This window comes from Saccopteryx bilineata, chromosome 2, assembly GCF_036850765.1.
Source record: "Saccopteryx bilineata isolate mSacBil1 chromosome 2, mSacBil1_pri_phased_curated, whole genome shotgun sequence".
Lineage (NCBI taxonomy): Eukaryota > Metazoa > Chordata > Mammalia > Chiroptera > Emballonuridae > Saccopteryx > Saccopteryx bilineata.
In genome coordinates this window covers 308,246,607-308,271,210 of record NC_089491.1, presented here as the reverse complement: position 1 = coordinate 308,271,210, position 24,604 = coordinate 308,246,607, and the positions used below count along the sequence as shown (strand labels likewise).

Here is a 24,604-nt window from a genome sequence, read left to right as displayed (position 1 = left end):
CCCTTGGCTGGGAAGCCATTTGTGGAGCTGGGACCCCTTGCTCTTCAGAGGATACCTCCTCAGCTGAGATATCCCTCCCGATTTTGTATCTCCAATGTGGTTATGGGACCAGCCCATTCCAGGTCTCCGCCCCTCCTACCAGTATCCATGTGGCTTCTTCTTTAATTCTCTAGTTGTAGGACTTCTGTTCAGCCAGATTTCAGGCAGTTCTAAATGATGGCTGTTGTGTAGTTGAGTTGTAATTTTGATGTGGTTGTGGGAGGAGTCCAGTACTGTGTTTACCTACACCACCATCTTAACCAGAAGTGGTTATTTTGAGGAAAGTGATAGAAACTGAGTGGCTAAGGAAGGGTGGGAGGAAGCATCACAAAATAGCTTTTTATGCTTACTGATTTTGTTTTTTTGTGGTTTTTTTTTTTGCAAGAGAGAGGGGACAGACAGGAAAGGAGAGAGATGAGAAGCATCAATTCTTTGTTGTGGCATCTTAGTTGTTCATTGATTGCTTTCTCATATGTGTTTTGACAGGGAGTAGGGGTGGGGCTCCAGCTAAGCTAGTGACCTGGTCACTAGACATGACCTGGTCATGTCTATCATGCTACGCTCAAGCCGGGAACCTCGGGGTTTCAAATTGGGTCCTCAGAATCCCAGGCCGATGCTCTTATCCACTGCACCACCGCCTGGTCAGGCATAAAGGTTTGTTCTTTTTTTTTTTTTTTTTTTTTTTTTTTTACAGAGGCAGAGATAGACAGGGACAGACAGACAGGAACGGAGAGAGATGAGTTTCTCATTGCGCGTTGCGACTTCTTAGTTGTTCATTGATTGCTTTCTCACATGTGCCTTGACCGTGGGCCTTCAGCAGACCGAGTAACCCCCTGCTGGAGCCAGCGACCGTGGGTCCAAGCTGGTGAGCTCTTTGCTCAAGCCCGATGAGCCCATGCTCAAGCTGGTGACCTCGGGGTCTCGAACCTGGGTCCTTTCGTATCCCAGTCCGACGCTCTATCCACTGCGCCACCACCTGGTCAGGCAAGGTTTGTTCTTTTTTTAAAGACTTTATTTATCCTTTTCTTGGGGGGGGGGGAGGGGAGAGAGAGAGAGAGAAAGAGAGACAGAGAGAGAGAAGGGGGTGGAGCAGGAAGCATCAACTCCCATATGTACCTTGACCAGGCAAGCCCACCATTTTAAACTGGTGACCTCAGAATTCTAGGTCAATGCTTTATCCACTGCGCCACAACAGGTCAGGCCTATGTTTACTGATTTTTGAACTAGACGATTGAACTATTTATTGATTTTAAAATAAGGGAGGGTACATATTTTAATCAAAGGCACAGCATGTCAATGTACTTGTTTTTTTTTTTTTCATTTTTCCAAAGCTGGAAACGGGGAGGCAGTCAGACAGTCTCCCGCATGTGCCCGACTGGGATCCACCCGGCATGCCCACCAGGGGACGATGCTCCGCCCCTCTGGGGCGTCGCTCTGTCGCATCCAGAGCCATTCTAGTGCCTGAGGCAGAGGCCATGGAGCCATCCTCAGTGCCCGGGCCATCTTTGCTCCAATGGAGCCTCGCTGTGGGAGGGGAAGAGAGAGACAGAGAGGAAGGAGAGGAGGAGGGGTGGAGAAGCAGATGGGCGCTTCTCCTGTGTGACCTGGCCGGGAATCGAACCCCGGGACTCCCGCACGCCAGGCCGACGCTCTACCGCTGAGCCAACTGGCCAGGGCCTGTACTCAAGTTTTAACACATAGCAAGCAAAATACTATATTGCCAATGCAATCATTACAATATGATGTTTATTACTAATTAATCCTATGTATTTATATATTACATGTAAAACAGACATGATAGGTACTCAATAAATACTGGCCATAGTTAGCAACAGATAGAAGGTTGTAGTCAATAATGGAATAGAGGAGCTATTTGCCTTCCACCATTTTCACAGCAGTTTAATATATCCTATGAAAAATGTGTCTTTGTTTTAAACAATGGGTATTTACTACTTTTGTAATTAAAAACAATTATCAAAGGAAAGATCTGCTTTGGTAGGGCAGCTGCATGGAGTAAGTAGGAACATGAGTGTCCCAGAAAACAAATGGCAAGCTATGAAACTCTAGTAGAAATTTACTTTATTTAGTGTAAGAAACAAAAAATAAGAACAATGTAAAGAACAAATCAATAAAAAATGATGTGCATTTTTGGAAAACCAGTTTCTTTTCAGACTTGAAGTTTCTGGGCACACAGAGGTTACCTATCTAAAATCTGAAATGCAGGATGGCTAAGATTTACTGTGACTGAATAAAAGAAGCTATCTTATTTATTACATCCCACTCCTTTATAGCAAAGACGTGGTAAGGGAGGAAAGGGATAAATATTGAAGGAATTTACCAAACAAGTAACCAGCAATGAGTTTTCATTTGTTACTTGAAAGAGCTAACCTGGAAATGCAAGTCCAACTGTGACCACACTATAATGACCTTGAAAGAGTGATAGGTCCTCAAAGGGGAGGAAAAAAGGTCAACCATAGACATTTGATTAGCCATAGACAACAGAAAAATCACTTGATTTTAGGGCAGGGAAAGCTAACTGTCAATTTGAAAGGTAGTAAAGGAACACAGAGTTAGAAGGATATAAAGATAAATTTGGGGAGTGGAGGAGGGGGAACACGGTGATTGACCCTACAGACACAAAGGAGGCCTTAGCGAAACTGCAGAGGACTGATCCTTAAACCAATCACCTCTTTGCCAATCTCTGTCACCTGTGGAAGAGGAAACAGGAAAAAGTTAGGGTTTTTGAGGCTGAGAAGCCTAGAAAGCTTACTCCCTCCACTCTTCAATGAGCACAGAGGTGTTTTGTTACTGTTTGTTAGTGATGATAAAGAGCAGTAGGGAGAGAAGCTCAAGCTTTATCCACTGTCACTGCTTCAAGGAGGTAGAGGCAAATGCAGGAGAAAAAGAATGAATGTTTTTCTTTCTTTCCCTTTCCCTCAATATCCTACATGCAATTCTTGAGGACAGTACTTACTGTAGTGACCCTGCAGAGTTGACCCTTGAATTCAGGGGAATAGCAGGCCCCACTGAGTGGACACTTCTCCACTGGCTTTCCACGGTAGATGGGCCGATAAGATGCAGCACAGATGTCGAAAGGGTTGTGCATGTCATAATTAAGCTGGCAGGCATCTGTGGGGTTCTTCTCACAGGCAGCAAGGATTTTTCGGGTCTAAGAGAGGTAAGGAATCTTTTATTTAAGAGTACTGAAAGTTGCACACAACTCACATGATTTCATCTTCATGGTTTCATAGTTTCTTTGATGTAGGATGAAACTGTATTGAATGAATACAGAATACATCATCTGTATAGGATATCTATAAGGGGTATCAGTGATCCTTCCTGTGGTACCAGGCTTTCCCCTTCTCAATACCAAAGAGCTCCATGGATGTAGACCAGTACTCCTCTCCCAAGTCTGAGAATTATCAGGGTCAGGCCTAAAGGAGTTAGAACTGGCTTCCATTGCCCAAGATTGCTTTTGGAGAATACAATGGGACATGGATGTGGAGGTTAGTGGTGGTGGTAATGGGAGATGTGAACTTAAGGACAAGTATACAGTTATTTTAAGGTGCAGTGGAGATATTCTAGGTTGCCAGTCACTCACACACTGGCATCACGTCTGAATAAATTATTAGTTCAGTTTTCAGGAGCAAAAGGAGGTACTCATGCCAATAAGTAAAAAGAGCCAACATTTTGTTGGCTTTTTTTTGTTTGAATATTATTCAGTTCTTTGTTTTAGAGGCTCCTTCCATGTAAGAACAGATCTGGTTCCCTTGTGCGCACTGAAGGAGGTCCTATCTACCTGTTGAGCCACCTCTGGCTTGGGCCCAAGTTCCAAGAGGCGCCGAGCAAAGGTGGCAGCTGTTTTAAAGTTCTTGAGCTTGAAGAAGAGGTTCAGAGCTGTTCGCAGCACCAGAATCATGTGCACAGGCTGCAGGTTTGAGTGGGTAAAATAGGCTGCCATCTGGTGGACAGAAAGAGGAACGAATGCCGGGCTGATGCTACTGCTGAGACAGGACATTCATAACTATTACACATGCGTAAATAAATAAATAAATAAATAGGTGGAGAAATACATTATTTCCTCACAGAAATTAGACCAAATTTCTTACTCCCCAGATTGAGATCTGGATTTGGAATGAAAGAATTCAGACTTAAGGGAAGGGCTCTACTGTTCAGAGGGCCAGAGATCTTACCTCACAGATGCGCTTCTGCTGTTCCAACGTCTCTTTGGGCAGCTTCTTCCTTTCTATCTCCATGGACAAACCCACAATGTACTCACGGCAAATGGTGATAAGCTGTTGAGCCTAGAGGGAGGGGCAAAGGAAGGTCATGGTACAAAGGCAAGAATGTGAGGGTGCCCATGACTAGGACAAGTAGCTAGACCCCTCCTAACCTCTGCAATCTCCTGTTTATTGTCCACAACAAGGAGTGGTACACTGAGTAAAATGGAACGGAATTTTTCCACAGCTTCCTCAAACTTCCCAACAGTGGTAAGCTGGTAGCACAGTTGTAATCGTTGGATAAGGTCATTAAGCTTCAGGCCCACAGCTGGCACACCATTCTTTAGCCCTGCATCCTTCCTAGAAAGAGAAAAGTAGGAAGAAGATAGAAAATAATTAGAAGCCCACTAGGATTCAACTTCTTTTTCTGGCAAGATAATTACAACCACCTACTGTGAAAGTAGTTTGGGAATACGATGCAGAAGGTGTAAACCAAAGCTCCTAGAGTAGCAAGCCAAAGATCTTTTTCTACTAGGAAACGTCAGCTTTGGAGTAATTGTGACTGTCCCTGAGACTACCACCTGAAATATCTACGCCATGTTGGAACAGATAAAAGCCAAGAGCAAGGGGCCTTACCAATTGCGATTAGGATAGCCATACATGGAGGGCAGGCAGGGCAGAGCCTGATAGGTGGTACGGCCTCGGGCATAGGTCTGTAGGAACAGTTGCTTGTAGGGCCCAAACTGGGTTACTCCTACCTGGTCATGAAGGAGCTGGAATACAGGAACAAAAAGACATAAAGATTTTGGCCTAACCACATAAAAACTAAGAATCCTGGGCAAGGTACTTAACTTTTTTTTAAAAAATTCATTTTAGAGAGAGGAGGGGGGAAAGAGAGAGAAGCGAGGGTTGGGGGGGGGGGGAGGAGCAGGAAACACCAACTCTTAGATGTGCCTTGACCAGGCAAGCACAGGATTTTGAACCGGCAACCTCAGCGTTCTAGGTCGACGCTTTATCCACTGCGCCACCACAGGTCAGGTGGTACTTAACTTCTCTGTACTTGTTTCCTTATCAGTAAATTATAATTCATTATAGGACCTACCTCATTTAATAATATCTAAAAAGCATTTAGGACAGTGCCTGACACACAGTCAAGAGTGAATAAATGTTAGTTGTTGCAACTGCGGTGGTTGTTATTATTGCTATTGTAACACATGGCTTAGTGTTAAAAACATATACCTGTTCATGAAGAGATTCTTACTTCACTGATGTGAGCCAGAAAGCAGGCTATGGAATGGGTAGACAATAGCTGAAAGGATTTACCCTGAGATTACTAAGCCAAATGGAAGGGAGTTAAGAGGAAAGCCTTAAGAGGCAAGCATCCTTAGTCAAGATCAAAGGTTTCCATAATAAATACATGCCTCTGCCCTTGTGAGTGGAATAATTTCCATTTGTTTTACATCTTTTTTTTTTTTTTTTTTTCATTTTTCTGAAGCTGGAAACAGGGAGAGACAGTCAGACAGACTCCCGCATGCGCCCGACTGGGATCCACCCGGCACGCCCACCAGGGGCGACGCTCTGCCCACCAGGGGGCGATGCTCTGCCCATCCTGGGCGTCGCCATGTTGCGACCAGAGCCACTCTAGCGCCTGGGGCAGAGGCCACAGAGCCATCCCCAGCGCCCGGGCCATCTTTGCTCCAATGGAGCCTTGGCTGCGGGAGGGGAAGAGAGAGACAGAGAGGAAAGCGCGGTGGAGGGGTGGAGAAGCAAATGGGCGCTTCTCCTGTGTGCCCTGGCCGGGAATCGAACCCTGGTCCTCCGCACGCTAGGCCGACGCTCTACCGCTGAGCCAACCGGCCAGGGCAATTTCCATTTGTTTTAAAGTGAGTCAACTATCTCCTTGGAACGATACCTGAGACACACTCAACAAAAGCCAAAAGTTACTTTAAGACTTACCCGCATAGCGGTCTCAAAGGAGCCCGCCAGGATGTGATCAACTGGAAGCTGAGAGTTATTGCACCAGATCTATAACAAGAAACAGAAACCTAAGCCAAGTGGAATCTTTCTTTTTTTTTTTTACATTTTTAATTCCTTTTAGAGAGGTGCAAGAGGGAGAGAGAGAGAGAGAGAGAGGGAGTGAGGGGGAGAGAGAGAGAGAGAGAGGGAGAGAGGGAGAGGGAGAGGGAGAGAGAGAGAGAGAGAGAAAGAGGTAATGAAGGGAGGAGCAGAAGCATCAACTCCCATATGCGCCTTGACTGGGCAGGCCCAGGGATTCGAACTGGTGACCTCAGTGTTCCAGGTCAACGCTTTGTCCAATGTGCCAGTGGTCCCCAACCTTTTTTGGGCCATGGACCGATTTCATGTCAGAAAATATTTTCACGGACCGGCCTTTAAGGGTGGGACAGATAAATGTATCACATGACCAAGACAAGCATCAAGAATGAGTCTTAGACGGATGTAACAGAGGGAATCTGGTCATTTTTTAAAAATAAAACATCATTCGTGCTCGCTTCGGCAGCATATATACTAAAATTGGAATAATACAGAGAAGATTAGCACGGCCCCTGCACAAGGATGACACGCAAATTCGTGAAGCGTTCCATATTTTAAAAATAAATAAATAAAAAAAAATAAAAAAAAATAAAATATCGTTCAGACTTAAATATAAATAAAATGGAAATAATGTAAGTTATTTATTCTTTTTCTGCGGACCGGTACCAAATGGCCCACGGACCAATACCGGTCCGTGACCCGGGGGTTGGGGATCAGTGCAATGTGCCACCGCAGGTCAGGCCCCAGTGAAATCTTGCTCTTACTTTTCTGAAACTATCCTATTCTGAAACTACAGTAGAAAAGTATCAGTACTCCTTACACGAGTCAGTTATATCCAGCTCAGAAACATCCATCCCCAGTGGGCTGTTGCTCTGCTTACCTGAGTTGGGCTGGTTCCCTTGGTGGGGGGCACAAAGAACCCCTCCTCAGCCCCACCAGCTGCTCCAGGGGGTATATCCTAGGGAGACAAAAAAAAAAAAAAAATCATTTTTTAAGCCATTCAAGCACTCTGTCCTGATAAATTTAAACAGAGCCCTTTACCTTGTTCCCATACTCTGTCAGGACAGAGGGGGTGGTGGCTGTAGGAGAAGACCCTCAAAATAGGAGCAGTTTCACCAGTAACAAATTGATATACTAAAACCTTGCTGCATTTTCTTTATTTTTTTTTGTATTTTTCAGAAGGTAGAATTGGGGAGGCAGTCAGACTCCCGCAAGCGCCCGACTGGGATCCACCCGGCATACCACTAGGGGGCGATGCTCTGCCCATCTGGGGCCTTGCTCCATTGTGAACAGAGTCATTCTAGCCCCTGAGGCAGAGGCCATAGAGCCATCCTCAGCACCCGGGCCAACTTTGCTCCAATGGAGCCTTGGCTGCAGGAGAGGAAGAGAGAGATAGAGAGGAAGGAGAGGGAGAAGGGTGGAGAAGCAGATGGGTGCTTCTCTTGTGTGCCCTGACCAGGAATTGAACCCAGGACACTAACACACACTGGGCTGACACTCTACCGCTGAGCCAACTGGCCAGGGCGCTGCCTTTTCCTGAGCTGCTACTGGCACAAGCCTGATTATCTCATTCTTCTTTCCTTCAAGTGGGCGATAAAGTATCAGATTAGGAGGGTCAAGACCTACTCTTTCTTATTTTTATTTATTTATTCATTTTAGAGAGAGAGAGAGAGAGAGAGAGCGCGCACACGCACGCACGCGAAGTGGGGGAGGAGCAGGAAGCTTCAGCTCCCATATGTGTCTTGACCAGGCAAGCCCAGGGTTTTGAACCAGCGACCTCAGCATTCCAGGTCGAGGCTTTATCCACTGCGCCACCACAGGTCAGGCCGATCTACTCTTTCTCTTGGGGACCTCAGGACAGTATTGGGAGTGCATAATAAGGCCACTGGCTTCCATAGGGAGAAAGAGAGAGAACCTTACAAGGGTAAGAATCCCACATACCAGCTCAGGAGGAAGCTCCAAGTCTTCTTCTACATCCCAGCCACCTCCTTCTTCCTGGCCCTTCCCAAGAGTGTCATCCCCCAAACCTTCTGTAGCCTCCACAAACCCATCTGTAAGGAGGAAATCCAGTCTCACAAAAGATCCTTGTAGTGACACAATCTTAGCCTAAGGAAAGCAAAATGCTGAGATCCTTGTTAGTCCCATGGTTTAGAACCCTGCATAATTGCCCACAGCCCACTCCTAACCCATGGGGCACACCTGCTTGGGTTAGAACTAGGGACTAGTCCCAGCACAGTCTTCTTACCTTCATCCAGCTGTAGCTCCGCATCCTCTCCCCAGCCCTCAGTGCTAACAGTGTCAATGTCAATGTCAGCAGCCAGTGCTCCTCCCTTCCCTATAGAGGGAAAGGACAAAGAGAAGCTGGTTACAGTCAGACAAGTTGCATCCTTACAAAAGCAGGTGACAAGGTTCTGTCCGCTTATTGTTTTTGTTTATTATTTCTTTTTGTAATATATAAATTATACTATCTTTTGATAAGCTTCAGAGAGAGAGGAAACAGAAATGACAGAGAAACAACTGGCCTTCCTGCTATTAAAAACTGCCTCTCTTGCCTGACCAGGAGGTGGCGCAGTGGATAGAGCGTTGGACTGGGATGTGGAAGGACCCAGGTTCGAGACCCCGAGGTCGCCAGCTTGAGTGCAGACTCATCTGGTTTGAGCAAAGCTCACCAGCTTGGACCCAAGGTCGCTAGCTCAAGCAAGGGGTTACTCGGTCTGCTGAAGGCCCGCGGTCAAGGCACATATGAGAAAGCAATCAATGAACAACTAAGGTGTTGCAACATGCAATGAAAAACTAATGATTGATGCTTCTCATCTCTCTCCGTTCCTGTCTGTCTGTTCCTGTCTATCCCTCTCTCTGATTCACTCACTGTCTCTGTAAAAAATAAATAAATAAATAAATAAAAATTAAAAAAAAAAACTGCCTCTTGCCTGGCCTGTGGTGGCACAGTGGATAAAGTGTTGACCTGGAAATGCTGAGGTCACTGGTTCAAAACCTTGGGCTTGCCTGGTCAAGGCACATATGGGAGTTGATGCTTTCAGCTCCTCCCCCCTTCTCTCTCTCTGTCTCTCTCTCCTCCCTAAAATGAATAAATAAAATAAAAAATTAAAAAAAAAAAACAAACAAACAAACAAAAAAAACTGCCTCTTAAACCATTTTCTACTTACCAACCTTTGGCTATGAACTTTAGAATTTCTTGCTGAGATCTTTGCTAAGTGTGCACAGGGCATGAGGACATAGGTTGGCTGAGGAGATGGAGGAAGGAGCAGAGCTGGGCACAAAAGCCTAAGGGTCTATTTTTTTTTTTTTTCAGCTAAAACAGAAGAGATGATTTATTGTACACATTATTCAGCCACAGTGGAAACAGAACCAGTCCAGAATGTCACAGGTCCGGGGCAAAGGACCAAAAGGGGACTTTTTATAAGAGCATGGTGGGTCACTGAAAAGGTGGTCACGGTGATCAGATGGCACTTATATTTTAGATCCATGGAGAAGTTCTAGACAGCAGGCATGCAGTTCCACAACTTGTAACAGTGTCCCTGACCTCTGGCTTCCCTTATTTCTGCTCCTGTGGCTTCCACGGGTGCACAAGCTAGCAGTTTACTTGGACCTCTGCCTCATCTTTCTTCTTTTGCGCTTCAGCCTGCGCATTCGTTTCTTCCTCCACTTGGCTCTCATGGCGCAGAAGTTTCGAGAAAGATGGCGCTAAGGCCGAGAGCACTAAGGGTCTATTTAGGCTCTAAGTCAGTAGAAATAACTTAGTAGACATATCCAAAAAGATAGGAGGAAGGTTAAGGGTGAGTGTGGTGATACATTTGCATATACCCACATGACAAAATTTGAGGTGGCTGAATTTGAATCTTTTATAAAAAATTAACTATTAATTTTAGAGAGAGAGGTGGAAGTAAGGGAGAGAAAAGGAAGAAGGGAGGGGAAAGGGAGGGAGGGAAAAGGGAGGGAGAGAGAGGGAGAGAGGAAAGGGAAAAAGGAGAAAGGGAGAGAGATAAAGGAAGGGGGAGAAGGGGAGGGGAAGGGAAGGGGAGATGGGAGGGGAAGAAGAAGAGAGGGAGAGGGAGAGGGATGGGGAGAGGAAAAGGGAGAGAGGTATAAGGAGAGAGGGAGAGAGAGGAGAGTGGAAAGGGAAGGGAGGAAGGGGAGAGGGAAGGGGAGGGGGAGAGAGGCAGAGAGGGAGAAGGAGAATGAGAGAGGGAGAGGAGAGGGAGAGAGAGGGGGAGAGGGAGGGAGGGAGAAGGAGGGAGGGTGGGAAGGATGGAGGGAGGGAGGGAGGGAAAGACAGAAGGGGAGAGGGAGAGAGGCAGAGAGGGAAAAGGGGAGAGGGAGAGATGGAGAGGGAGAGACGGAGAGGAGGAGAGAAACACTGATTTGTTGTTCCACTAATTTATACATTCATTGGTTGATTCTTGTATGTGCCCTGACGGGAGAATCAAACCTGCAACCTTGGTGTATTGCTCTAACAAACTGAGCAAATTGCCTGGCTTCTGAATTTGTACTTTTAACTTTGTACATCATGAATGATAAGATACTGAATGGAGAGTATTACTACATATATGGTAAAGCCTAAATACACCAAAATGTTAGCAGAGGTTGTTAGAAGCAGGGACTAAGAGACATCTTTTCCGCACCTATTTCCCAAATGTTAAGGATCTCATAATGCTTTTATTTAGATTTACAAAGACGGTATGCCACAACTCTCACATCTCGGTGCTTCTTGAGGCTTCACAGAGAAAAAATGACAAATGAAAAGGACAGGAGAGCCAACAGTACTCGTGGACAGTTCCTCACAAAACAACAACAAAAATGCAATGGGAGAAGTGGGCACTTACCCTTGCTGGCAATGGAACCGTCGAAGAACCCTTTGGACACAGTCAGTAGGGGCCAGTTGGTATCCAATGGCATGACAGGTGCTGGTGGCTGAAGCAACTTGGCCTTGGGGTCAATTTCTGGAACCTGAAAGGTAGAAGGTTAAAAGCAAACAGCTCTCAGGAATCATGTAGGGAAAGTTATAGAGCCTCAGGTAGGACAATGACAATTGTAGATTTAAAATGTCCCAAGATCTCAGAGTTAATTCTGTAATCAGAGACACTTAGGTAAATAAAGACTCACTGTCTCCTTCTCTGGGTCAAATGTCTCCTTCAGGCTCTCAGCTTCTTCATCTAAGCCATGGGTAGCAGCCGTGAGATAGGCCAGGGACTCTGCAGAAAAAACAGACTTTGTGGTACAGGTGCATCCAAGTAAATGCTGCTATGGGTAGGCATATCAAAGATGTCCCCCCAGTGATCCCTTCCTCCTGGTATTCAAGTCCTTGCATACCCCTCCCCTTAAGTGTGGACTGGACTTGTTGACTTGCTTCTAATGAATAGAACACAGCAGAAATAATGTGTCAATCCTGATTAGGATACAAATTGTGGCTTCCATCTTTAGTGTCCTCTCTTGCTCTCATGCTCTGAAGAAAACCAGCTGTCATGTTGTGAACTATACTATGAAGAAACCTATATAGCAGGAAAATGCCATTTTCCAGCCAATAGCCAGCGAGGACCTGAGGACTGCCCACAGACATGTAGTGAGCATGGGAGCAGATCCTCCCCTAGTTGGGCCATGAGACGTTTCTAGTCTTGGCCAACACCTTGACTGCAGCCACTGAGATACAAGCACCCAGTAAGCCTTGATGCATACTAAAATAGTCATGTTTGTTGTTTTAAACTACCAAGTTTGGGTGCAATTTGATACACAGCAATACCTGGAAATCATTGCTGACTCTTCTTTAAAACATCCTATATCCAGTCCTTCAATAAATAAACCATGTTGATTCTACCTTTTATGTAATATCCGACCACTGCTTACCCCTTCCTTCACTGTTAGCACCTTAGTCCAAACCACATCTTTTACCTTTCTTGTTCTCACATGCTAGTATAATGCTTGGTATATAGTAACTTCTTAAAAAATATCCCTGTGGATTGAGTGTTGGACTGGGATCCAGAGAACCCAGGTTTGAAACCCCAAGGTCATTAGCTTGAGTGCGGGCTTATTCGGCTTGAGCATGGGCTCACCAGCTTGACAGCGGGGTCACTGACTTGAGCATGGGATCATAGACATGATCCCATGGTGGCTGGCTTGAGCCCAAGGTCACTGGCTTGACTGGCTTGAGCAAAGGGTCACTCACTCTGCTGTAGCCCCCCAGTCAAGGCACATGTGAGAAAGCAACCAATGAACAACTAAGGTGCTGCAATGAAGAATTGATGCTTCTCATCTCTCCTGTCTGTCTGTCCCTATCTGTCCCTCTCTCTGTCTCTGTCACCAAAAAAAAATTTCTTTGAATATATAAAAAAATTAATAAATAAGTAAACAAAAAAGCCAGACTTGAAAAAAAATTTTTTTTTAACAGAGACAGAAAGAGAGTCAGAGAGAGGGATAGATAGGGACAGACAGACAGGAATGGAGATGAGAAGCATCAATCATCAGTTTTTCGTTGCGACACCTTAGTTGTTCATTGATTGCTTTCTCATATGTGCCTTGATCGTAGGGCTACAGCAGACCAAGTAACCCCTTGCTTGAGCCAGTGACCTTAGGTCCAAGCTGGTGAGCTTTGCTCAAATCAGATGAGTCCACGCTCAAGCTGGTGACCTTGGGGTCTCAAACCTGGATCCTCAGCATCCCAATCTGACGCTCCATCCACTGCGCCATTGCCTGGTCAGGCCAGACTTGAACTAATAAAATTCTAATGGCATCCAACCAACTGCATTAACAAGGGTGCCTGCTCCAGGGACTTTTAAAACTTTCTAACTCTGCCACAACTGTTAAATATTTTCCTAAGACTGCTTGGCCAGACTGAATATTCTGGCTGTACCTCCATTTGACTTTGAAGAAAGTCTTCTGAGCATGTCAGGAGTGTATAGTTTCTTCTGAAAAATTGCAGAATGAAGGAAAATCCTTCATCACTAAACACGAGTAACTTACCATGAAGAGAAAATACTTCCTCAGGCCCCAAAGGAGCTGTGGAGTCTGGATAGATACTTACTCTGTCCACAGTTCTTCAGGATTCGTACCCGTTCTGACACATCACCCAGGTATAGGGCATTCTGATAATGGCCACTCATGTCCTTTCGGATCTCAGCTGTACAAGTTAGTAAGAGACACCAAGTTAGATCTTCTCCTCTTTTACCTTCCTCCTTCCCCCAAGGACCCCTCTTCCCGTCCTTAGTTTCTGGGGTCTCACCAATCTTCATCATCTTGCGGAGTTTCTCTAAGTTGCCAGTGATAAGGTACAAGAAGGAAAGTTTGTCAAAGTTTTTGGTACGCTGATAACACATTTCTACAATCTGGTGGTTCCCCTGTAGTAAGGCCACTTCTCCCAGCTTTTCCCAGCAGCTCTTGTCATCCAGTGCTTTGGCTGCTTCCAGAGCAATCTAAAAAATCCCCAGGGTAAGAATTAATAAAATGGCCTGACCTGTGTTGGTGAAGTGGGCAGAATGTCGACCTGGAATGCTAAGGCTGCTGGTTCAAAACCCCAGGCGGGCTTGGCTGAGGCACATATGAGAAGCAACTATTATGAGTTGATACTTCTTGCTGACCCCCACCTTTCTCTTTCTCTCTCTTCTCCTCTAAAATCAATAAATAAAAGCTTAAAAAAAGTTTTTTTTTAAAACCAGAGAAAATAGTCAAAGTATTTCTTTTTAATTTTTAAGACTTTATTTATTCATTTTACAGAGGGGAGGGAGAGGAAGAGAAAGAGACAGACAGACAGACAGACAAGGGGTGAGGAGGAGCAGGAAGCATCAGCTCCCATTATGTGCCTTGACTGGGCAAGCCAAGGGTTTTGAACCGGTGACTTCGGTGTTCTAGATTGACGCTTTATCCACTGCGCCACCACAGGTCAGGCAAAGCATTTGCCTCTAAATAAACTGCCCAAGGGCCTGACCCATGGTGGTGCAGTATATAGAACACTGACCTGGGACACTGAGGTCACAGGTTCAAAACTTCAAGGTCACCAGCTTGAGCATGGGGTGGCTGTCTTGAGTGTGGGATCACTGACATGATCCCATGTCAGTGGCTCAGCTGGAGCCTCTCAGTCTAGGCACATATGAGAAGCAATCAGTGAACAACTAAAGTGCCACTACTGGTCAGGCAGCCCTCTCCCCATTTAAAAATAATGCCTGCAGACTCAAGGCCTCAATATTTAATGAGTACTCTTTTGCTAAAGCAGCCAAGCAGCAAGTCAGTTGTGAAGGAAATAATGAGATTTTTCTAATTCCATGATATTTTGCTATTCTAGAAATTACTGGATTCGGACTGAGCATGACAATAGTAGAAATGCTGTAGCAGAAGCAGACAGAAAAATGTAGAAATGGGCAAACAACAGAAAGATGGCTCTATCTAACAACTATTTAAAAAAGAAAAAACCTTCAAATTCTGTTATACTGACTAAAGAAGCAAGGCCAGAATAGTGCCTTCCAAATGACACTCTCACCCTCTCACCTTCTCCACATTGATTTGGAGCTTATAAACCATATTGTTCTCACCTCAATGTTTCCACACTCCAGTGCCAGACTAAAGCGAGTTTTTTCATCCTTGACAAAATGCAGTGCCACTTCAGGATAGCCCTTCTTCTGGAGATAAGCAATGATAGACTGGCCTACTAGTTTGGCATTTCTTACCATGTGTAGTACCTAGACATTTGGGATAGGGTAGGGCAGGAAATACAGATTATGTAATAGGAAAAAAGGAGTGCTACCCACTCAATATTCCTAACATGTTTTCTTCTTTCATACCTCATCATATTTTCTGTTGATCAGGGCCAGCTTGAACTTGAACTCAGTAGGATCAATGGTGAGCACACGAGGACGACATTCCCTATCTAGACAATATACGTTGTTGCCCTTCACCCTTGTGACATAGATGGGTAAATCCAGAGTTCGAATGATCCCATAGTCCCTAAAGAGGTGTTAGAGAGCACAACTTTCAATGAGAGAGTGGAAAATCCCGCCTGTAAAGAAAGAACAAGCCTAGGACACAGCCTTTTATCTTCTCATTACCCTTTTGTTTGGTGCCATTTGAACAATGCTACACATGGGGAGTGTTCAGAAAAAGAGCAGAACTCATGCTTTATTTCATTCTTTCACATGAAGTGGGAAAGATAGGACAAACAGTATGGTCTTTACTCATAAGGTATTAATTTAGGAGCTAAGAGACATAGCTATAGGAATCAGACCTAAAACTTAACTCAAGTTCTGATATATAATCACTAGGCCACTATGGACAGTTAACTCCTTCTTTATAAGGTATAGAGAAAATAGAATACAGGTAGATGTGAAGAGACACATCTTTCTAACACAAAAAGAAATGAAAAAAAAGCATAAAATGTTTTACACTGAATAAGAATAAAAAGTTTAAAAATTAAAAATTATAGGTATAGCTAATACAAAACTTGATGGATAATTTATAGCATTAAATGTACTATTAGAAGAAATACTGAAAACTAAAGAGGTCTAATACATATATTAAAAAAACTAATAATAAGCACTTATCTCAAAACTGTTATTGTTCTTTTTAAAGTAAACCAAATAATATGCTTAGAAGGAAATAATAAAGCCAATAGTAGAAATTAATAGAAAACAAAATACAATAGAGAAGTTCAATAAAGGCAAAAGGTAAATAAAACCAATAAACTTCTTGTGAGGCTAATTAATAAAATAAGAACATGGCAATAATAGGAATGAAAAAGGAGCTATCTATCACTACATATTTTACAGAATAATCTAATTCTGAGAAAAATAAATTTTACCAAAACTGACTAAACAGGAATAGAAGACTTCTGCAGTTCTAGACCTGTCACAAAATACACTGAATCAGATAAAAAAATAAATAAAAAGCCTCCTATACATAAAGTCCCAAGCCTGAATGACTTCACTGGCAAATTCTACCCAATACTCAAGGAAAATTAATTCTAATCATATACAAACCAAGAGAACAGTATATTATTTTGCTTATTTTATGAAACAAGTATAACCTCAATACCAAAACTGGACAAGGACAGAACAAAAAGAGAAATCATAGGCCAATCTCATTTACACACACACACACACACACACACACACACACACTCCTAAACAAAATATTAGCAAACTAAAACCAGCAGTATTTGAAAAGAGTAAATATCGTGGTCAAGTTAGATTTGTATCACAAATACAACTTAATTTATTATATTAATCAATGAAAGAAGAAAAACTGTATGACTACCTCAGTATATGCAGAAAGATGTCTAATAAAATTCAATATTTATTCAAGATATAACAAGGGAATTCCTTAATAGGTAAAGGGTATGCTAATACACTGAAAGTTCACCCTTTAAATGGGGAACAAGACAAGAAAGTTTGCTACCACCATGTTTATTCAACACTGTGCTGGAGATCCTGGTCAGTGCAGTAAGAAAATAAAAATATATAAAAGTGTAAGTACTGGGCCTGACCTGTGGTGGTGCAATGGATAAAGCATCAACCTGGAAATGCTGAGGTTGCCAGTTCAAAACCCTGGGCTTGCCTGGTTAAGGCACATATGGGAGTTGATGCTTCCTGCTCCTCCCCCCTTCTCTCTCTCTCCCCTCTCTATAATGAATAAAATCTTAAAAATAAAAGTGTAAGTACTGGAGACTTCCTGTCAAGGTGGCAGAGTAGGTAAACACTATTCTTGCTGCCTCTCAAGACCGCATCAAAATTACAACTAAACTACAGAACAACCATCATTGAGAACTGTCTGAAATCCAACTGAACAGAAGTCCTATAACTAAGGATATACAAAAGAAGTCATGTAGAGAATGGGAGGAGGCACAGAACAGGCTGGTCCCACACCCACATGTGGTGGTTAAAAATCAGGAGAGATATCTTGGCTGCGAAAGTCCTGCCCTGAGGAGTACGAGGTACCAAACCCAGTTCCAGTGCTGGGAATAGAAATCCCATAATTTCTGGTTGTAAAAATCAGCAGGGATTGTGGCTGAGTGAGATGAAGGATTGCTGGAATTCCAGATGTTCTTCTTGAAAGGCCTGCACATGGATTTACTCAGTCACTGAATCACTCACTCCAAGCTGCAGTACTGGGGCAGCCATTCTAAGAGCACCAGGGACATATGGGGAGGAATTGAATTCTTTGGCTTCAGGGTAAGAGCTGGACGGACAGCTTTCTCCAGACAGAAGTGCTAGCAGGCACCACTGTTCCATTGCTGAGCCCTCCCCACACCCAGCCTGTAGGCAGAGGCAGGCACCAAGTTTGAGTCTCCATCAACCTGGCTAACAGCACTGCCTCATCTTAGTAATTTCCTGAGACCCTGCCCTACCAAACTTGCCAGCTCACCTAAGCCATTTCCAGTGGCTTTTCCAAACAAATGGCCTGTCTCAGTGTGCACAGACAACTTTCCTAAAATCTCTCAAAGGTTCACGAACCCCAAACAAGCAGGTTCCGGCTTCCACGTGCCCCATACCTCTTACTAAGTGAACCCAAGCCTGGCACTAGCTTGCAGTTTAGCATGTTCCAGTGCCTTCAAATCCAGCAATGATGGCAACTTTGTAGCTCATACCAGGTGGTCCCTGGCCAGGCACAGGCAGCAGCAGACCTTGGCCTGCACCAGAGCACCTTCCAAAAGGCCCCAGAAACAACATATCCTGGTGGTCAGTTCAGACCACACCAGAGCACCACCCAACCACTGCCACAAATGACACACCCAAAGGGATCTGGCAGGCACCAGCACCTGGCTAGTGTAAATTCACCTCTGTGGGGTCAGTGCCTACACAACAGTTTCCCCATTGTAGTCGAGGCCATTCCCCATTTCAGCCAGCCTGAGGATCAATCTCTCCTATTGATGGGCCAACAGCAATCAAGGTTCAACTACATACAATAGGAGGGCATGCACAATCAACTCAAGGGACACCCCTGGAGCACCCAGCTCAGGTGAACAGGGAGACTTACACTGAGCCCTACAGAACACCTACTATATAAGGCCATTCTACCAAGACCAGGAGACATAGCAGATCTACTTACTACACAGAAACAAAAACACAGGGAGTCGGCCAAAATGAGGAGATAAAGAAACATGTCCCAAATGAAAGAACAGAACAGAGCTCAGGTGAAAGAACTAAACTAAAAATGAAGACAAGCAATCTATCAGAATGCACAGTTCAAAACTGTGGTTATAGGATATCCAGTGAACTTAAAGGAAGAGTAGGTGAACTCAGTGAGAACTTTTAACGAAGAGATGGAAAACATATATATGGAGATAGGAAACGAAATAAAAATAGTCAAAAATGAAGAATACATCAGGGAATCAACAATAAAGCAGAGAATCAAATTAGCAATTCTGAATATAAGAAAGCAGAAAATATCCAATTAGAACAGAAAAAAAAATGAAAAAAGAAAGAGAATATTTTAAGGGGCCTAAGACTACATCAAGCTTACCAACATTCACATCACAGGAGTACCAGAAGAAGAGGGAGAGCAAGGGACTGAAAACGGATTTGAAAAAATAATGATCGAAAACTTCCTTAACCTGGTAAAAGAAGTAGACAAACAAGTGTAGGAAAGCCAGAGAATCCCAAAAAGTGAACCCAAAGAGGCCCACACCAAAACACATCCTCATTAAAATGCAAAAGGTTGACGACAAAAGGAGAATCTTAAAAACAGCAAGAGAAAAACAGTTACCTACAAGGGAGCTCCCATAAGACTATCAGCTGATTTCTCAACAGAAACTTTGCAGGTTATAAGGGATTGGCACAAAATATTTAGAGTGATGAAAAGCAAGGACCTACAACCAAGATATTCTACCCAGCATGGCTAACATCTAGAATTGAAGAACAGATAAAGAGCTTCCTAGACAACAAAAAGCTAAAGAAATTCATCACTACCAAACCAGTATTAAAATAAATGTTAAAAAAACTTCTTTAAGAATAAGAAAAAAAAGATTAAAAATATAATAAAATGGCAATAACTACATTTATCAAGTTACTTTAAATGTAAATGGATTAAATGCTCCAATAAAAATACATGATGATAAGAAAACAAGACCTTTATATATACTGCCAACAAGAGACTCAATTCAGATCAAAAGACACATACAGACTGAAAGTAGAGGGATGAAAATAATATTTTAAGCAAATGCAATGGAAAAAGAAAGGCTGTGGTAGCAATATTTAATTCAGACAAAATAGATTTTAAAACAAAGGCTATAACAAGAGACGAAGAAGGACCCAGCAATTCCACTCCCTGGTATTTAACAGCAGAAACCCAAAATACTAATTTGAAAAGACATATGCACCCCTATGGTCACTACCACATTATTTACAATAGCCAAGATATGGAAGTAACCTAAGTGTCCACCATTAGATGAATGAATAAAGAAGATGTGGTACACATATAGAGTGGAATGTTACTCAGCCACAAAAAAGAGTGAAATATTGCCATTTGAGAAATCATGAATGGACCTAGAGGGTATTATGGTAAGTGAAATAAGTCAGACAAAGACAAATACCATATGAGTCACTTATACGTGGAATCTGGAAAGATAATATAAACGAACAAAGAAAATAATAAACTCATATAGAGAACATCTGGATGGTTGCCAGATAAGAGGAGGGTTGCAGGGATGGGTGATAAAGGGGAAAGGATTAAGGTGTGCAAACTACCAGTTATAAAAACAGTCATGAGGATGTAAGGTGCAGCATGGGAAATATACTTAATAATATTTTGCCTGGCCTGTGGTGGTGCAATGGATGGAGCATTGATCTCAAGTGCTGAGGTTGCTGGTTTGAAGCCCCAGGCTTGCCCAATCAAGGCACAGAGGAGAAGAAACTACTATCAGTTGATGCTTCCTGCTCCTCCCTGTTCCCTTTTCTCTATCTTTCCTCTCTCTAAAATAAATAAAAAAATAATAATAATAATATTCTAATAACTATGTATGGTGTTAGAGACAGGTATTAAATTTATCAGGGTAATCATTTAAGTTATATAAATGTGTAATCATATATTATATACCTGAAACTAATATAATATTGTATGTCAACTGTAATTAAAAAATAAAAAATTATTTTTTTGCCTGACTAGGTGGTGGCGCAATACATAGAGCGTTGACCTGGGATGCTGAGAACCCAGGTTCAAAACCCCATGGTCACTGGCTTGAGTGTGTGCTCATCTGGCTTGAGTGTGGGATCAACAGACATGACTTCATGGTCACTGGCTTGAGTCCAAGGTAACTGGCTTGAGCAAGGAGTCACTGGCTCAGCTGGAACTCCCCCCCCCCCCCCCGCATAAAGGCCCATATGAGAAAGCTGAACAACTGAACTGAAGTGATACAACTACAAGCTGATACTTCTCATCTCTCTCCCTTCCTGTCTGTCTCTCAAAGTAAATAAATAAATAAATACATAAATCTTTTAAAAACGTCTCAGTACTAGAAAAGAAGAAATGAAACTGTCATGGTCATTACCCATATATACACTGATTATTTGAAAAGAAAATCCAAAAAGAAAAACAAATAAATTACTAGAATTAATAAGTCTAGTGGGGTCTCTGAAATAAAAGCAATTAAAAAATTTAAGCGTATTTGTGAATATTAGCAAAAATTAGACAATTTAAATTTTAAGCGGTAGAGCGTCGGCCTAGCGTGCGGAGGACCCGGGTTCGATTCCCGGCCAGGGCACACAGGAGAAGCGCCCATTTGCTTCTCCACCCCTCCGCCACGCCTTCCTCTCTGTCTCTCTCTTTCCCTCCTGCAGCCAAGGCTCCATTGGAGCAAAGATGGCCTGGGTGCTGGGGATGGCTCTGTGGCCTCTGCCTCAGGCGCTAGAGTGGCTCTGGTCGCAACATGGCGACGCCCAGGATGGGCAGAGCATCGCCCCCTGGTGGGCAGAGCATCGCCCCTGGTGGGCGTGCCGGGTGGATCCCGGTCGGGCGCATGCGGGAGTCTGTCTGACTGTCTTTCCCTGTTTCTAGCTTCAGAAAAATGCAAAAAAATTTTTTTTAAATGGGTACTACCTATTTACAAATAGCATTAAAAAGTATAAAGTGCCTGACTTGTGGTGGCCCAGTGGTTAGTGGGTTGACCTGGAACACTGAGGTTGCTGGTTCAAAACTTGGTCAAGACACATACAACAAAACAACTGCTAGGAGTTAATGCTCCTGCTCCTTTCCCCTGCCTTTCTTTCTCTCTCTCCTCCCTCTAAAACCAATAGAAAAATCTTAAAAAAAAAAAAAAAAAAAAGTATCAAGTGCCTAAGAATAAATCTAACTGAAGAAATGCAAGATCTCTATGGAGAAAATGATAAAACTCTACTGAAAGATGTTTCAAAAGATCTAAGTAAATAAAGAGCTACTATACCATGTTCATAGATTAGAAAACTTAATATTGTAAAGATGACAATTACTAGAATCTATGTAAACACAATAAATTAAATTTAAAAAATGATGACAATTATGCACAAATGACATACAGAGTCAATGTAATCCCAACTAAAATCATAATAATTTTTTTTGGTGTGGAATTTCATGAGCAGATTCTAAAATTTATACTTTTTCAAGGCAAAATTAATTTGAAAATAGTTCAGTAACTTTAAAAAATAAAACAAAGTGGAAACGATTTAAGAACCTGCTTTACCAAATGTGAAGGCTTATAAATCTGTAACATTTGAAGTATAGAATTAGATCAGAGGTAGATATAGAGACCATAGAAAACAGATCCTTGCACTTGTGTAAACACTATTTATATATGACAGAACTATAAAAAGCCGGCCTTTTCAATAAATGACAATACATAGGGCAGCTGAGTGTCCTTATATAAAAATGCAAAACTGATTCTCTTATACCTCAAACTGTAAATATACAAAAAATGTGAAACAGTCTCCTATACCTCAAACCATACACAAAAATCAACTTCAGACCTAGATATAAAAGGGAAAATTATAAAGTTACTACAAGAGAATATAAAAAGATGCCTTTATGATCTTGGAGTCAATAAAGATTTCTTAAATAGGATAAAAAGTTCAATACCCACAGAGGGTAAGATGCACAGATTCAACTACATTGAGATTAGGGACTTCTGTTCATTAAAAGGTATCATAAAGAAAGTCAAAAGATATCCCGCAGAATAAGAGGAAATACTAATATATGCAACACATAGTCCTGAGAAAGGATTGATATACAAATATAGTTGACCCCTGAACAACACGAGTTTGAACTGTATGGGTCTATTTATATACAGATATTTTTCAATAAAAACTGTAAAGTATTTTCTTCTCCTTATGGTTCTCTTTCTTTTTATTTATTTACTTATAATTTTTTTCCTTTCTTTTTCAAGTGAGAGGAGGGAAGATAGACTCCTGCATGTGCCCCGCCCGGGTCCACCAGGCAACCCCTGTCTGAGGCCATGCTCGCAACTGAGCTATTTTTAATGCCTAAGGCAGAGGATCCACGGAGCCATCCCCAGCACCCAGGACCGATGCACTGGGGAAGAGAGAGAGAGAGAGAGAGAGAAAGGGAGAGAGAGAAGGGGAGAGTGGGAGGGATGGAGAAGCAGATGGTCACTTCTCCTGTGTGCCCTGACTGGGAATCAAACCTGGGACATCCACACACTGGGCCAACGCTCTACCACTGAACCAACTGGCCAGGGCCTATGGCTTTCTTAAGTTTTTTTTCTCTATTTTATTGTAGGAATATAGTATGTAATATACAATATGTATTAAGCAAAAACAGTAGGCTATTAGTTAAGTTTTTGAAAAATCAATACCTCTAACCACAGCCTGTTAAAAGGTAAACTACATATATATAAAGAATTCCTACAAATTAGCAAGAATTCATTTTTTTTTAAAAAGGAAGAAAAGACTTGAACAGAAGTCATAGAAGAGAAAATCTGGTAGATAGCCAAATGAAAAGTTGCTTAATCTCACTGGGAATCAGAGAATAGCAAAGTAAAATTACAATAAGATACTGTTACACATCCATCAGATAGACAAATGTAAGTCTGACAAAAGCAAGTGTTGGCCAAGATGACAGGCAAGGCAACTTTTATCCAATGCTGATCAGTGTGCCAAATAGTACAACCACTTGGGAAAGCAGTTTTACATGCCCTAGTAAATATAAAAATATGCATACTCTATGACCTAGCAGCATCTGCTCCGAGTAGACACCCTAGAGATATATATATGTGCATATTCACTAGAATACATGTAAAAGAATATTCAAAAGAATATTATTTATAATAGCCAAAAACTAGAAATCCCTCAATATCCCTCTAGAGTAGAACTGATAAACTGGGATATTCATATAATAGATTAAAATACAACAATGAAAATATATAAATTAGAGCTACATCATGAACGAAAGAATTTTAAACAAAAATATCAAAGTGAGCAAGATACAAAAATCTATGTTCAGTATAATTTCATTTATATGACTTTCAAAACCAGGCAAAATTAAATCATATTATTTTAAGACACACACTGGATGGTAAAATTATAAAGAAAAGGAAGGATTGCCATAAAAGTCAGAATGATGTTATTTTTGAGTGGAGAATAGAGAATGGAGGGTGGCTGTGATCAATAATGACCACATGGCAAAAGGCTTCTGAGGTGACAGAACTGTTCTATTTCTCGAGTTGGGTGGCAGTTGTACAATTGTTTACATAACTATTTGCTATTCTATATATATAAAACCTATATAATTTTCTATATTTGTGTCACATTTCACAATATTAAAAGAATTGAAAAAAGAATGTTTTAAGCCTTACCTGTGGTAGCGCAGTGGATAAAGAAAGCATCAACCTGAAACACTGAGGTCGCTGATTCAAAACCCCACCCTTGCCCCATCAAGGCACCTATGGGAAATGATGCTTCCTGCTCTCCTCTTTTCTCTCCCCCTTCTCTAAAATAAATAAATTTAAAAAAAAAATCTTAAAAATAACGTCTTGAAGTCCCTAGCACATCTAGGTCTAGCACATACACGCTAGACTAAGCTTTTCCACGAAGAAAGTTCAGAGAGGAGTTCAGTTACATCTGGAAACAGGACAGGATTTCAATAAACCACCTTCTCCCACTCTGTATCTAGGTAATTAACTTACCCAGTGGTGACAGCATATTTGATGTGGTTGCTTGTGGTATAGATAAATACCCCACTCTCATCCCAGGCCCCACTCTTGACACGAATATTCTCATGAATGTTACATAGAGCCTCCAGTTTGCGGTTACAGATCACAATGGCTGTAAGAGGCAAAGGGCATGAGTGTTCTGCTGGACAGGGTGAGTGAA

General features: G+C 42.4%; 1 protein-coding gene and 1 non-coding gene across 3 annotated transcripts in view; one reads left to right on the top strand and one right to left on the bottom strand.

The window, feature by feature from the left end:
- Positions 1 to 2,101: 2,101 nt before the first annotated feature.
- COPA (COPI coat complex subunit alpha) overlaps positions 2,102 to 24,604 on the bottom strand; it is a 63,135-nt gene continuing 40,632 nt past the window's right edge. Inside the window, exons 17-33 of one of the 2 annotated variants that reach the window (XM_066261663.1) lie at positions 24,418 to 24,583; positions 15,098 to 15,260; positions 14,849 to 14,995; positions 13,546 to 13,735; positions 13,348 to 13,443; positions 11,436 to 11,524; positions 11,156 to 11,279; positions 8,557 to 8,646; positions 8,253 to 8,362; positions 7,192 to 7,269; positions 6,216 to 6,284; positions 4,896 to 5,032; positions 4,433 to 4,619; positions 4,233 to 4,343; positions 3,839 to 4,000; positions 3,014 to 3,208; positions 2,102 to 2,747 (exon numbers count right to left, since the gene is read on the bottom strand). In XM_066261663.1, coding sequence (XP_066117760.1) covers positions 2,688 to 2,747; positions 3,014 to 3,208; positions 3,839 to 4,000; positions 4,233 to 4,343; positions 4,433 to 4,619; positions 4,896 to 5,032; positions 6,216 to 6,284; positions 7,192 to 7,269; positions 8,253 to 8,362; positions 8,557 to 8,646; positions 11,156 to 11,279; positions 11,436 to 11,524; positions 13,348 to 13,443; positions 13,546 to 13,735; positions 14,849 to 14,995; positions 15,098 to 15,260; positions 24,418 to 24,583 — 2,174 coding nt within the window. In that variant the 3' untranslated portion in view covers positions 2,102 to 2,687. The remainder of the gene's footprint in view (positions 2,748 to 3,013; positions 3,209 to 3,838; positions 4,001 to 4,232; positions 4,344 to 4,432; positions 4,620 to 4,895; positions 5,033 to 6,215; positions 6,285 to 7,191; positions 7,270 to 8,252; positions 8,363 to 8,556; positions 8,647 to 11,155; positions 11,280 to 11,435; positions 11,525 to 13,347; positions 13,444 to 13,545; positions 13,736 to 14,848; positions 14,996 to 15,097; positions 15,261 to 24,417; positions 24,584 to 24,604) is intronic. The other variant, XM_066261664.1, reaches the window with a different exon arrangement.
- LOC136327868 (U6 spliceosomal RNA) lies at positions 6,762 to 6,868 on the top strand. Its single transcript, XR_010729928.1, has one exon. It is a non-coding gene; the product is annotated as a U6 spliceosomal RNA (small nuclear RNA).